Source organism: Platalea leucorodia, assembly GCF_965183815.1.
Source record: "Platalea leucorodia genome assembly, chromosome: 3".
NCBI classification, from domain to species: domain Eukaryota; kingdom Metazoa; phylum Chordata; class Aves; order Pelecaniformes; family Threskiornithidae; genus Platalea; species Platalea leucorodia.
In genome coordinates this window covers 79,207,046-79,222,762 of record NC_138825.1, presented here as the reverse complement: position 1 = coordinate 79,222,762, position 15,717 = coordinate 79,207,046, and the positions used below count along the sequence as shown (strand labels likewise).

At 38.6% G+C, this 15,717-nt stretch overlaps 1 protein-coding gene across 2 annotated transcripts in view; it reads right to left on the bottom strand.

The window, feature by feature from the left end:
* PREP (prolyl endopeptidase) overlaps window positions 1-15,717 on the bottom strand; it is a gene marked incomplete at its 5' end in the record, with an annotated part of 111,778 nt that overhangs the window by 49,591 nt on the left and 46,470 nt on the right. For both annotated transcript variants that reach the window (XM_082306441.1, XM_082306442.1), the window contains one exon: window positions 4,208-4,399. In XM_082306441.1, the coding sequence (XP_082162567.1) occupies window positions 4,208-4,399 (192 nt within the window). The remainder of the gene's footprint in view (window positions 1-4,207; window positions 4,400-15,717) is intronic.

The window sequence follows — 15,717 nt, the reverse complement described above, 5'->3', positions numbered from 1 at the left end:
TACAATGCCAAAAGAGAACTTAATTTATCTCACAATGCATTTGATGATTCTGGGTGGCTACTCAGTATATTGTCTCCATGCTGTATTTCCCACCGCAAGCTACACTGAAAAGAATTAAATAAAATCTGAAAGAATGCCTGGGACTTTTTAAAATTAATGCTGTACTTCAGGTGTGGATAGGACAGTGACTCAAAATCTGGCTTTAGAGTTTAAGTTTGTAAAAATGCAGCTAGAAATCTTTGGCACACTGCTGGAGCATAACAACATTTTAGTTGCGGTAACTCCCCTCCCCAAACTCTTAAGCGTTCATGAATTAGCTAACAGGTTAAAGGTATGAAGAAAAATATTATTTTTCACTTGGAGTGCACATTCTAGCTGAGGGAAGGGAAGCATTTTACAAGCACCGAGTTTAGGTGTGCAGATGTGTACAAGGTACAGGAGCATTCCTAGCTTTGCGCCTGCCTGTTAAATGGCCAACTGAGATTCAAGGAATTGTTCGAGATCACTCACTTCATCTATGACACATTCAGGAATACATCTTATTTCTCAGCTCTCCTTACTCAGGAGTCTATTCTGTTTTTCTTTTCATTGTCACAAGTACAGGGCTGGATATAACTGCTACTCTCAAGCTGCCCCGCTCCACTGATATTGGGCACTTTTTTTTTGGGGGGGGGGTGTCCCAGTTCTCAGAATTAATTATTTAACCTTCTAAAGAGAGCAGATTTATCCTATGCCTTAAAACTAGGGTCACAGTGTCTATAATGATCAGTCTGCATTTATGGTTTCATAGCTGCCTTTTAACTAGTGCAGCACACCCCCTTGCAGCTACGTGGTCATTTAAACCACTCTTTCAACATCAGGTGTGAATCTCTCCTATGGTTCTATTTTAGACTCCCTGAAACTTCAAAGTAACACTTTATAAACAAACTCCAAAGGAGGGGTGGGGGAATGAGTGTCATCACACCCCAATATGTTCTGAGGCCCCTCCTTAAATTTCATTTTAAAATAGCTGTCATTTATTTCTTCCCCTCAGCTCACAGAGTAGAGATCTAAATTTATGTCAACTCTGTGTGAAATCCCTGCTGAAAGTTGTAAAATGAGGTGTGTGTATAACCTCATTGCAGGAATATGCCTGGATGTTTTCCCTGTATTTCCCAAATTAGCTCACTGAGAAACAGTTCTGAAAATAAAAAGGTCAAAGCCAGTAAAAAAGTCTATCTTGAAGAATATGTAGGAGAAACCAAATGACCTTTACACTGCCTTGTAGGCAGGTGTGTTTATTTCTTGGTTAGTTTATATTAGCTATAGCATCTTCCCTAAGAATGTATTATGATACTCTGTGGAATTTCTCTTCTTGCCATAGACGGACACTGGCAGAGCTTCATAATTCTTAATCCTGAATTTATTATTCATAAATATATCTACTTCTGTATGCGCATGGTGCAGCTTTTATGAAATTGAATCTAAGTTAACACACAGAAATGAAGGCAGCTATGGCTACCAGTCAGATAACACCAAAGTAGGAGACTTTTGAGCTGAGTATCTATATATTCCAATTAAAAAAAAAAAACAACACATTTGTGACCTAGAGCATCACTAACTATAATGTTTATAAAAAAATTCTAATACAGCTAATTACATCTGGGTAAAGAGTCACTCCCACACATATGTAAAACTGGACAAGCAGCAATACTCGTTTACCTTATGAATCACTGCTGTCCTAGCTTTTGCAGAAGGCATTTCATTACATTGTCATCTCTGGATCACTCAAAATCAAATTCACTTGACTGCAAGGGTTTTGAAACAATGAATTATTAACTGCCTTCTGCTATAATTATGTCTTTCTAAACCAAATCTTGGAATGATTAAAACAACATGACATAGAGACTGGCTTGCTTGTTTGCTGACTTCATCAAGTGAACGAGTGGGTTTTTTTTATTTATTCAGGGCTACAACCTCCTGAACATGAAAAAACTCTCTTATGTTGGTGCTGAGGATACAACACTAATTTGCAAGTGTTTGCCACGAAGACGCAACTGAACAATTCAAACTTACTTTACTGTAGCGCTAAGATCTACTTATAACTCATCTTCTTATGGAGACACTTTCATTTGTTAATTTAATCCAATTCCTTTACGTACAATTCCAAAAAGCTAGAAAGAGAAGTGGACATACGATTGCCTACTCTGGCTTCACATTCAAATACAGTAGAAGCTTAATGACACACAACAGACTCCTGAAAGTCACTCTGATGGTTTTATATGACAGATTATGTTTGCCTTCAAGTGTGTAAGAGCTGAATGCCTGTTGTGTTTACAGTCTGAAGGCCAGTGCCCTCAGCAAACCCATTTATCTGAACTTTCCGTTTTTTAAATGCAGTTCTTGTTATGTTTCTATAGTCAAGGCTGTCACGTATAATCCATTAAAGGAGTGTTGCATGCATTAAAATTTTTTTTGCATGTGCACAAACATGAACTCAGCACAACTTTGCCTTTAGAATGAAAACAAAACGGAGTTGAGCTAAATAGCACAGCGTAGTGAAGAGCAGATGTGGCCTTTGTCTTACTGGGAAGGAATATATAGTCAGTGCTTATACAGCCAGTGGTCAAAGCTCCTTTAGCTTCCTAGACCACATCTCAGGTAAATCCACACACGGTAACCACATTTCATGTCAATCACATGTTTCTTCCCATTCTATTTGGACACTCACCATCTCTAAATCAATTCTTCAGCTTGGTCCCACTTTATAAGTTGCTGTTGCTCTAACTTAAGCGTGGCTTCACGGACTGCCAGCAAATTTGCACGCAATCAGAAAGCAATTTTTCACTTACACCTATTATTTATTCTCTGCTTAGGACTTGAATCATAGAATGGTTTCGGTTGGAAGGGACCTTTAAAGGCCATCTAGTTCAACCCCCCTGCAATGAGCATACTGAAATACTTCATTGAGCATACATGAAATACTTCATTTAAGATGCAGGTGGTTCCTGATTCAAAGAGTTCACAATCTTAAGAAAAAGATGTGTGTCTCACCAAGCTCTATTTTGCTACTTTTGTATTTACCAAAATTCTTGCAATACTCTAGACCCCCAGTCGTTTGCAACGTCACTACAATTCTGGGCATGCTCAGAGTCACCATTTATGTCACACTGGGGACACACCTTGTCTAAGCTGTGGCAGAAATCATACAGGATCCATTGTGAAATGCAGACAGAAATTAAGATTTTTTTTTTTTTTTTTTTTTTTTAGGTGTCCTGAAAAGCAAGATCTTAAGAGGAATTTGAAAGAGTAGTCAAATAGGCTCGTTTTACTATGGAAAGACAGAAGTTACTGAATATACACAAATCAACCACACACACAGAGACAATTCTACTCCTTCTACAAAGCAGCTCTTCACCGGAAAAGTAGCAAACATGAATGAATTTGTATAAAGATGGTTTAATTTAAAAAAAAAAAAAAATCAGATTCTTTTTGAATAGCTATAGTTATGCTAGTCAGTTAAATCATAATTGTATTTTGCACTGTATGGAGAACAGACTACATAAATGTACACAAAGCATCGGTCAAAAACAGCTCAGAGGAGGTTTTTCTGCATTGTCTGAAACTAATTCCAAGGTTTAATGGAATTTTCCCAAAAATGATAATTAAAAAAAATACACCTTTGTTTTAATTCTATCAAAACCAAAGATTTATGTTTTGAACTTGCTTTTATACTTCGAGAATGCCCTTCAGCTTTCCTGAGGCCTTTTTTCAAGTGGTGTCTACTCTTCTTATCCCAGGAACAACAGAAAATCCTGTCTCAAACTCTGACCAACTCTGTTCAGTGTGCTGCACTACTGCCAGACTTGCTCTTTCCCTTCTTTCTGGTTACAGAGTCCCTCTTGCTGTAACCCCTGACTGTCTAGTAAACATTTACTACAGTGACATGAAGCAGGAAAATACTTTCCCCTCGTTTCCTACAAACACAGAACTAAAACAAGGACAGATGAAGCAACTTCACTATGGCCACACAGGATGTTAGAGAGAGAAAGAAATGGATCCTGGATATCTCTTGAGTCTCAGCAAGTCTTTTAATCACAGATTCTAAACAAAGTTTAAACACAGGAAAAAAGTAAGACAGTCTGTGCAAGATCATTCAACAGACTAATTACTGAATTAATTTGAAAAAAGCAGAATAGAAAGTCTTTTACTTGACATGAACTCTTACCTAGAACATCTCTTTCATGTTCAGGGACGAGAACTTTCCATTTGGATTCCTCTGGGTCACTGAAGTCAATGTTGATTAACCGGTAATTTGGAGAATGGCGGTTTGTCTTGAAAGTGAACACTGTTCCTTCATTGGTGACATATTCATACTCGGCCTCAAAGTTATCTATCAGCTTCACCCACTGAAGAATTCCTGCAAGATCAAACATATAATGTAAATTCTTCATCTCCTGAAACAAAACCTTTTAAGATCTGAGGGCAAGGTCTTCCTGACAATTGCTGTAGGCTCTTTCTTGAACAGCAGTGACCAGAAGAGGTACAGCTATGGAAAGGGCTGAATATGTACTAAGTATTAAGAACTTAGAAAGAATTCTCCAGATTAATAGGCTGCGGTGGAAAAATGCCAGTTCACAGACATGTTAACACACTGGTTTTGAGGAATTTCTAGCAAAATACATGCAGAATACTGACAGAACTATGTCTAGCATTTCACTAGCTTTCCTAAGGGGCTGATGGAAAGCTCAGGTGTTTGCTACAGAGGTGCTTCTACCACACTGACTGCCGTGGAGTCAATGTCGCTGAGCACATCAGTTTCTTGCCAACGGAGCTCACGAGCCCCCACTTCTACAGAGTTCTTGGAATGGGGAGTCGCAGCTGAGTCAAAATACTCTGCACTAAGCTTTCAAGCTCAATTTGATTTTTAATTGCCTTTTTTAATTACTAATTATAAAATAAATTATTCTTTTTTCTTTCTGCAAAAAACGCTACTTTTTCTTAAAGTGGAAAGTGTTCTATCCTCCTTAAAACCCCCAACTTCCCACAGAATAGAAATTATGCTATTTGAATGAGTACAATAAACTTCAATATCAGGAATTTCCCTGTCAATTCAGAAACAACATTCCTGAAGTGGTGTTCTGCAGAAGCTTGTCACCACCAAAGGACAACTACAGACAGTGAGCTAAAATGTTAACTTCTGGTTTGTGAAGAATGAAATTGCATTTTCCCTATCAACCTTCTAGAATATCACACTCATTAATAGAAGCGCACTTCTCTCAAACATGAATTACCTCAGTTTATTCACTCTGTACCACAGTCTTAGTATTGACTCAACCTGGAGTTGGGACTGAAAGACTCCACTACTCTTAATGCACATTTTACTGTTTTGCAATAGGTTTAGAGGCTAGTAGAAAGAAAAAGCAGCAAGGCTAGATTATGTATGTAATATGCTTGTTTTATTTACAGTGCAACCTATCAACCAAACTTATTCTCATAAGCGTCATACATTAGCTATGCTGAAAAATCAGAATCCTTATTAGTACATGAAATTAAAGCTTTTCTATCTTAAAATAACATTTGGCGCACTCTCTGCCTCTTTCCTAAAACTAAAGGTTGAGTCTTTGCTTTTAAGTGTAAATAAATAAGCTGTGCGTAAATCTGTTCATGAAACTCTATAATACAATGTTTGCATCAATAAAACAGCTCATCAGCTTATTTTATAATATTAAAAGCTGAGCAGAATAATGGAAATAGATCATAGCTTAGCTGTAATTACTGTAAGTTTAAAAAAAGAAAAGAATAATTGAGGAAGCAGCTAGATGGCTAAGGTCATTTTAAACCCATTAAATGTAATAAGAGAGTATGGCCAGGCCTAGTACATTTATAAAGCTCATATCTCTTAATTGCCGTTTTGGTTTAAGGAAAACTTCCCTGTCTCTTCATGCAAAGTGATAGATTAGCCAATTAAATTCTGCTTTTCATACTGCTGTAATACAAACTTTCCAGACAATCCAGTCAACTTAGTATCTTGCCCCTGAGTGACCCAATTGCATGTTAAATCCTGATTTTCGCCGAGGTCCACAGTTTTGTCCTTCTCAAGAGATTTCATGTTGAAGAAAAATCCTGCTAAGTACCTCCAGTTGCTCAGAGTTCTACAGTGAAAACCTGCTTTGATGCCCAGTAAAACAAAGAAAATCCAGCCTACAGTAAACTCTGATATATACCAGTGAAATTGTTTTAAGATCTCTAGTCACATGCACAAGCATTTTAGTAAATAAAAACTTAACTGCAGTATAACACCATAACAATATTGGCACATTTGTATTTTAGTATCTGACAGAATGAAACCATCTTACTAAAGAAGAACGAGACTTCATAAAAAGGAATCCCCAGACTGTTGAAAAAAACCCACTTTTTTAATGGTAAATGTGCACAATAACTGCAGTCTCCATGACTGCAACAAAGTTGGATTCTGTGAAAAAAAAGGACAATAATGTGACATGAGGGATTTGCATTGCTGCCTTGCAATTCATTCATCCACTCCCAAATGAACAGCTAGCAAAACGGCGAGAAGGTTGATATTCTACAGGGATACACTAAGTCGTTATTACAAAATCAAGAGCATTCATCTTGTTGAAGTGGATGTTATATAGTCCTTAGAAGACAAATATTGCAGATGAATTACCTCTAAACCATTGCCTCACTGAAGTGGTTAAATATGCCAATATCTAGTCTAAGCTAAGAGGCGGTAACAAGGCAATTACAAGCAGCTGAAAGAGACCATTACATCAGGTACATCGCTCCTGTACAGAGTATGTGCTGTAGTTTTCCAGTGAGAGGAAGAAACCCTTTGCAATGAGACAGATATCAGACATAAGAGGATGCATCTTTATGGCTGGTTGCAGCTGATCCAGTTGTGGCCTGTGACTGAAAGGGATGTTCTAGCATTGCCTTAGACCACCTTGCTTAGCTCTCTCCTTTGGGCTAGGAATAACAACCTGGTGACCAGCACAGCCAGTTCACTGGGCACCAATATGGCTGAAAACTGATGTGGGGGGGAACCATTTATCCCCAGGTCACACTAGTGGCAGCACAAGGCAGGGGCAGGCCCATGCAGCTTACCAGCTTGGCACTGCCCCCCTGACGAGCACTCCAGCCTTGCTGCCAAGTTGAGCTAACACCTAAGCATCGCCACAGAGGAGTCTGTCCTTCATCACATTACTCCTAGCCTGCTGCTCTGTTTTGCTCATCTGCCCCAGCAGTGAGCTGGTTCAATGAGTTAAATGACTAAAAAAAAATTGTGCCACAAAATAAAGTTTTATCTTTCACTGCCCGAACCAGCTCACTGCTCAGGCACAGGAATGCCAGTACGTACAAGGCAGCCAGCATGCACAAGGCAGCAGCAGAGACAGAGTCTGAAGAGGAGCAACAACATTTTTCATTAGCAATGAGCCATAAGATAAGCTTGACTGAAGCAAAACTGCACCTTCCCATTTCTCCCTCCTTCTCCATCAGCGTGTCTCCACCTTCATGCTTGGTTTGGCATTTGCCTGAGTGAATAGTAAAGCTGATTAAATTAGCTAACCTAGAAGAAAACTACTCTCTATTTTACAGGTTTTTTCCCTGTGACAGATTAACAAGTGCAATCACCTAACCACAGGGTCAGATGGGTGAAGATGCTGACTGACTCAACAGGACAGGATGGTGTTAGGTAATCCAGGAGCATGAGAAGATAGACGGGACATCTCTCCTTTCCATGGCAGCAACTGCTTAGTCTGGCTCTGCTTGTCTCATAGAACTGCTCCCTTCAGTACCCAAAAAGCCCAAGGGAATGGACAAGGCAGATTTTTATTAAAGACAGCACCAGGAGGAGAGTTTGCTTGAATGAACACAATTTGAAGTATAAAGCATACCTCATCAAAGATTGTCTTTCTGTAAGTGTCAGGAATACATCTACAAGTCAGTCTAGATAGACAGACAGATATGCATTTCCAATTCAAACTCTGTGCAAGTAGATTAAGCATAACTCTTCTTTTTCTTCATGTCTTTCGTTTGTTTACATGCATGACTACAGAGTCCTAGGAAAGGTATCTGCGGGCAACTTTCACACGGCCTGAATTTAGGACAGATGATTGTGCAGTAACTGGTTAAACATTCAAAAGCACGGTGAACTATGTACTGAGGGCCCCAAGCAGTGCTCACTTCCTTACAGCCTATTCTCTGTACATGTGAAACAGAGCACACTCCTCCAGAAACTGAATGAGCAGGGCTGAGAGCTGTTATCTAAGCATCAGTGATCAGAGGTAAGCAAAAAAAGTGGTCTAGCATGCAGTGCAGATATGGGAAAGCGTGCTTGATCATGGAAGACCCACATAATAACTTCTGGAAGAATAATAAAGATATCTATACACAATCTAGATGGGACAACACAAAGCCTGCCAAGTAACTTGTTGAAACACTAAGTCACATGCATCAGTTCCCAAGGGACCTGAGAAAGTCAGTAGAAGTATTGACGAATATACAGCCATAGTCAAAAAAGCTGCCTTACTTAAGTGCACATAGCTAAGGAAATACAGAGATGAACTATGTCGTTTCACTATGACAACAGGTCTCTGGAAAGGGCCCTGCAGGGGTAGATGACTGACAGTCTTCCCAGGAGCTAGACAAGATGCAGGAAACAGGTTCAAAATAGACCAGAAGTAATGATAAAAGGCCTAAAACATAGTTTTCATATAAAATGACCTATGAAAATACCTTATGCCTTATATTAGAGAAAAGATGAATACATAAGACCATGATAAAGTGTATAAAACAATGAATGATTGGGAGCTGTGGTGCCCAGACTTTCTGTCAGACTGTCAGATACTGGTCCTAGACAGGTCATAGACCACATGTGATCAGCACATCCATTCTTACCAAATGGCCTGAGGTACATGCACACATCCCATCCTACTGGATGGATACTCTCTGGCTGGTTATATACCTGACCAAAAGTGAATGTGTGCACAGTGTCACGTGGCGTGCATGTATCTATCCAGTTATCGAAACATGATAGGGATGACAGTCTCAGAAACAAGGAATGGTCTGTTGACCCCCAAACAGTTCATGCAAACCAGTTCCTCCTCACTTCTGAAGCACTCCAGCAAAAAGGTCACCAAGGTCCATGAATGTGAGGTTGGTTATCATGATCTAGAGGCAGGTGAAGGATTCTCGCTTCAGTCTCAAACCCAGAACAAGCAGCCTCTCAGTAACAAAAAGAACAGTACATCTCTAAGTTATGACTTTAAAAAGCCCTCCAAAAACAAGCCAAAGGATGGGCACTCAGTTCATTCTTCTTTAAGAGAAAGGAGGGCAGGGGGGAGGTGAAGAACTGGATCTTGATAGAGATTTGCAGGTTTAACCAGCAGCCCCCTCTGAGAACATCTGTCTCTGACGAGAGCCACCGAGAGGTGGCATTTGTAGTTCAGGCTCCCTTATCCTTAACATCAGAGCGACTGGAGACTTTAGTTTAATCCACATAAGCATACAATGAGACACATTTATTATACATGGGAAAAGCATGAGGCTGAAGATCTTGACACTTTACTGTATACTGTTGCTATAACCTAAGCCTTTTCTCTGCCAGTCCTTCTGCTCAAATACATTGCTGAAGAGCTACAGATGCTTTTGCCTATATACTTTATACCAGCCAGTTATCCATCATCAAATACTTGCATTACAATAGGAACTGCAGGTAGAGGATTTATAACCTTTATTCAATGGACAATAAAGCCATGCCACACAACAGAAAAACATAATCCTACAGAGCTGGCCCTTCTTCTGCAATGCTTAGGACAAAAGCAACATAGAACATACAGATAGAATTTTTAAACAAAATTTTTGGATCCATAGAAGACCAAAAGGAAAATTATATCAGTAAACTTCACAGATTAAGACATCAATCTTGTACTGGCTTCTGAACATAGCAAAACATTCATTGGTCTGCTGAGAGCTCTCTGTGTGATGAAGCGGGTTTGTAGCTGAACGATGACAACTACAGGAGAACGAAAAGCTCATTTGAACAAACTGATTATAACAGCAAGAATGATCACAGAAAGCCTGTTATCAACCCTCTTGCAGACAGAAAGGATAGAGTGGCTGAGAGTCACTGTTCATCACTTCACTAAATGTTCTCAATACTTCCTTCCATATTTCATATTTCATGGAAAGGCCAAACAATCCATTCGTGGCAAATAACCTCTCGACTGTGCCAGCTGGAGAGAGAGGGCTTAGTGATCAGCTAATGGTAGGTTTTTTTTATCTGATGTGGAAAAGCAGTTTTATGGACAAGGTAAAAACTCTCATTTGGTTTTCTTCATGTACTCTAGTAGTCAAAATTATCAGGTAAAGATATAAGTGTTAACCTCCATAAACTTATACTCCATTTTAACTTGTCAATTACATTTTTGGTAAGACAGTTTTTCTGGCAAGGGGGGAGAATGCTCAGGAAGTGAACCAAGAGGTTTGGCTCATAATGATGGGACAGGATTTCTACCTGAAAGAGCCATGCCAAATTTCATTACAGTACATGTATTATGCAGGAACTCTACTCAAGGAAAGTTCACGAATTTTCAACTCTTAGATTTTACTCTGGATTGATTTTTCAGGGAGGCACTGGAAGATAAGTGTATAATACGTTTGTCTCTGAATCATAAATGGAATGTTAAAAAGATTGGGAAAAGAACCAAACCAACCAACCCAGCCAGTTATCTTCAGCCTTAACAACTGAGCCTCCAACTTAGCTACAGGTATGACTTTCTAAATTGAATTAATTTTGATAGCCGTTCATCAGTTATTTGAAATTCAATTTGCCTTTCATCTTAAAGATGATAATTTGCTTGATTATTTCAAGAAGGAAGATTGTTTAAACAGAGTGAAAATACAAATCAAACAAAAAATGCCTTTAAATCTAATCTGCTCACAGAAAAGCCTTAAAAACAGTGTAATTTTGATTTTGCGACTCCATATATATATATATATATATAGTAACATCCACCTTGAGTATCTACATGCAAAACTGTAACTTGAGAGCATATAGGTTTTATGTATGTTTTACAGTAGAATTATAACACACCTACCTCCTACACTGGAATGATGAATGCTTTCAGTACTACCAGCATCAGTAGCAAACTATTGAACTAAACCAGCATGTTTCTTCTGTCTCTCAGTACTGGGTTTTTCCTCTTTATTTCCAGAAGGAAATCAATAGTTAAACTACAATTTAGGACTCTGCTAGTGATTATTTTTTCTTTTTCAGCCTCAAGAAAATGGATTAAAATCACTCATTCCCTCATAATTTCTGTTTTTTATATGTTTCACACTGAAGAGAAAGCTCTTACTCCCCAAATTTTATTTTCTTAAACAATCATCTGCATCCTTTATAGATTCCATTTCCAATATTAACTTATCTACATAGCCTGTAGTACATTTAAAATGGCTTAAAATTTATAATACATGGGTATACATATATCTATATATATTTATACCTATATATATGTGTACAGACACATATATACATGTCAAGTTTTGAATACCTCTGCTACGGCAGAAAAATATCTTTTGCCCTTGGACTGTCAATCACTAACTGAAAATTTGTTTCACTTGCTAGCGGTACCTGGCAACCTCTTTCCATCTCTGCAAACCTTAATCACAGGATACATAAAGCCTTTCATCACAGGGGAAAAAAACAACCCAAATCTCACACTGTAATTTAAACTTTGTCTAGTAGTCACATCTCCTTTTAGTATTCTCCCATTTATATTTTCTCTTTTTTCTTTCTTGGATTTACAGTGTAACAGGCAACGTTCAACTACTGTGTGTCACGTGGCCGTAATTCCCTAGAAGTATTTACTGAATGTTTTCTCCCTACATTTCTCATCGTTTCAGAGAGCATCCTGTATCTCACACTGATGACTGCTGGATATTGAGATGTAACAGAGAATCCAGTATTAGGCTGCTGTCATCTTTTAGAGTATGTTAGAACAATTTGAGTTTGCTTTAGGACAGCTACAGTACACAGCTTTCAAACAGTGGCGTACAACACCTTCCTATGTGAAATGAGAGCTGAGCAGAGCAGGTCATGGCTATACATTGATGTATTGCGCCCATCCCTCCAGTCTGTCTCAGTGGCTCTATCGTGAAAGCACAAATGTACCCAAGAACCTCAGTGCTTAGACTTCTACCAGCTAGAGTATCTCTGACTAAAATAGTTTTACTTCACCTCCAAACCTCAAGCCACCACACTGATGTCAATCTCTTGCTTCCTACTTCCCCTGTCAGCAGCTGCATCAACTGTGCATCTTCACTTGATTTGCAGCTTCCAACTGCTGAAGACTTTTCTTCAGAAATACTCTGAAGTTATGACTCAGCTACCCCGTTCCACAGACATTACTCCTTCTGAGACCTCTGACTTTGGTCCACCAGCAGCTTTCTTAATAAAGAAACAAACAAAACAAATAAAAAACCCACAACCAACCCAACTGAAAAACATAAGAGGCTGACAGATCATGCTTGTGTGTAAATAGCTACCTATTCCTCCTTATGTTTTATTCTCTGTATTTGGTATCTAGTGAAGAATTAGTTAGTCTAATGATCAACTAATTCAGTAACATACCACACAGTTGGACACAAAAAAAAGTGTTTTTAAGGGAAAACACAGTGCTGTTTCTGATGTTTCTAATGTCAAAAACTTTTTACCTCAGAATTTCTACACTTGTTATTGTGGATACCAAAGAAAGTTGAATTTCTTTTTTAAAATAACATGAAAAGTTTTATCCCTACTAATGTCACATCATCTGTCTCCAGAGAAGAGACCTATGAGGACAAGAACCACAAGATATTTAGGATGACAGTTAATATAGTCATCATCCTTTTCTGGTGTCCCAGAACACTAACAAAACCAAACAAATAAGGTGGTAGCGGTGAATATGCTGACTGACAGAAATTTATGACCTGCAAAACTAACAATTATGTTGACAGGCAGATGAAGGTTGATCTTTTAATTTTCACCACTGCTACTTGTACCAGTCATCAGCTTAATTGCACAAGGTTGCATGGTTGAGGGTGCAGTCACCATATAAAAAGTATCTGAGTTTTCACACAGAAGCACATTTTCATTGTTGAATACTGGCTCACTAAAGCAAGTCAGATCCATCAGACTTTTATTTAAGAGACTCCTCAGACTCTGAAAATCCATACACTCAAAGGCTTCCAAATTTCAAGTATCCTCTACAAGAGGAGATTTTGAAAACTGGGCATCTACTCCAGAGTTTGTCACAGTACTAATCCACAATAGTTTTTATGTTCAATAGAAGACAGAATCTCATGGTACACAGTGTGCTTCAAATTGGAAGAGACTGTTTCAGGGCCCCAGTGATATATTTCTAACATATCCTGGGAAATGAATGGCAGAGCACAGCCCTTCACTCAGACACCTACTTCCACATCAGAATCTAATTTCTTTTTCAATCATGCAATACTCAGCTTCCCCTCAAGCTCTTGCTCTGAGCAAGGCAGCTACACAAAAGAACCCAGGGTTTTTTTGCCTCTTTCTTCTTTGCAGCCACAAGTATTTAATTAAGTGTCTCACTCTGGTCTCCAAAGGCAAGAGATATTTTTAAACAATTTGGACTCTCTTTGAAAGTAAGATCTCTTAATCTCTTGGGACCTGAGTTCACTTGCGAATGTCTGAGGGCGGGAACACTGGAGAGTAGATACTAAGATGTCCCTGAAAGGAATGCAACTTTGTTGTGTTTGTACTGAGAGGGCTCTCAGTACGACTCATCCTGCAGATGATGGATGATGGCTACTCAATGATCATGGAGAGTTAATGTATTTGCAATTTAAAAAATAAATAAATGGAAGGAGGCAATATTTATTCCTTTGAGTTAAAAAGTTCAGACATGTCAAGATCAATCAAAGATTAGCCCAGAAGAAAGAAATCAAGCACTTTTATGAGCAGAGATTTCTCCATCAGTTTCAAGGCTTCTATTTTACTTCTGTTTGGATGATCACTCAAAAGACAGAAGAAGAGAATATATATGCTTGGTTTTGAGAGAGTTATAGCTTATTTCCTCATGCAGCAGAACACATCAACAGAAAAACAGGAACCAAAGGTGATCTCTCTCTCTCTCACGCCACTCTTCCTCTAATATACACAAAGAAAAGCACAAATACATAATCTAAAAAAATAACTTCATTGTGAATACTATTTATAAATGTAATGTCCAGTCAGACAGTAGCAGCATGAAGATCTCCTGGCTCAAAGTAATAGCAAGCTATTTAATTTTATTGCTAATGATTTGCCTCCAATTGAAAAAAAAAAAAAAAAAACAAAAAAAAAACAAACAAACCCAACATTGAAAACAAAACTCTTTGGAATTACCATTTAAGGGATACAAAACTGTTTTCTTAAAGTAAACGCTCTATTGTTGAGGCTTCCACATATTTTCCAAGACTCAACTGATTTTTTTCTCCCTGTTTGTTATGGAACTAGGATATAATGGTCTTGTTTGAATATTCATTTTTGAAAGTTTTGGTTTCTTTTAAAGTTACTTCAATTACAGAAAAGTCTTTAAAAAAAAAAAAGAGTACTCTTCCACCACATTCCACTTTCTAGCTGATGCCTACTGTCTCCTTATTATCCTTTTTCTCTTGCTCATTTTCATTACAAAAGTTTTGATCTACTTTTTCAGGCTATGCAGCACATACTGACTCATCCCTTTGATGTCACTGTATATAGCACTGTTCATTGCCCTTTTTTTTAAGAGAGCCTTATAAATTGCAAGACTAAACTAAAATACAAAAGGCCAGAGAACCCTATTTTTGACAGGAAGTGGACAAACATCACCTTTGTCTTTCTACTTGCCCTCAAGCCACATACATGTTTTCTTCAGTGTGGAAAAAAAAAAAAAACAACCTTCTAAACAAAGGAACAAAATAAAAACTCTTATAGTTGATAACTGCGCACTTAAATTTCTTCTTGCAACCTGTCTCTGACAGTCTAGCACAAAGCAGTTCCAGCTGACAATGACTAAGCAACCAGCAAGATGTGAACTTCAGGTTTTGCTCAATTTTTATTGCATTTTTCCAAGCCAGTGGTTCTCAAATATTTTACACCAGCTCCTCTTCCTGTACACCTGTCCTCCCACGACCTCCCACTGCCAATCTCCAAGCAGCCCAGTACCCAAGCATAACAGCCCCTACCATTGTCCTCTCTCCCCAAACTCCTTGTACCTCCAACTTCTACAAACCTGTGTTTAGCTTCCAGCTAGTGCAATCTCTTCCAATCCAACAACCCAGGCTATGCTTTCCAACTACCCATCCCTCTCAACTTTCTGCATCCCAGAGGTCACAGCAGCCTTTCACAGTTTTTATGTGCCCTGAGGTATAACGAGAGCTACCTCTTCTGCTCCCCATGCTGCCTTATATCTCTCTCCTTTTGCCCCTCTGTTCTCATGCTTCAGCTCCTACAGGAAGAGGAAAGTGGGGCTCTGCCCGGAACTCTGAGTCAGTGACTCATAAATCAGTACTATGGTGCTCACAAGAGGATCCTGATTTTTTTATTAGGCTTCCTAGCTGCTACCATAATACAAAATAAAGAAAAAGGTCAATATTAAGAACAACTTCAACAAGACCAATCTGCCATGTCATGTTGGTTTAAGTTCATAGCCAAGGCTGATTAAAGAGCTTTCATTT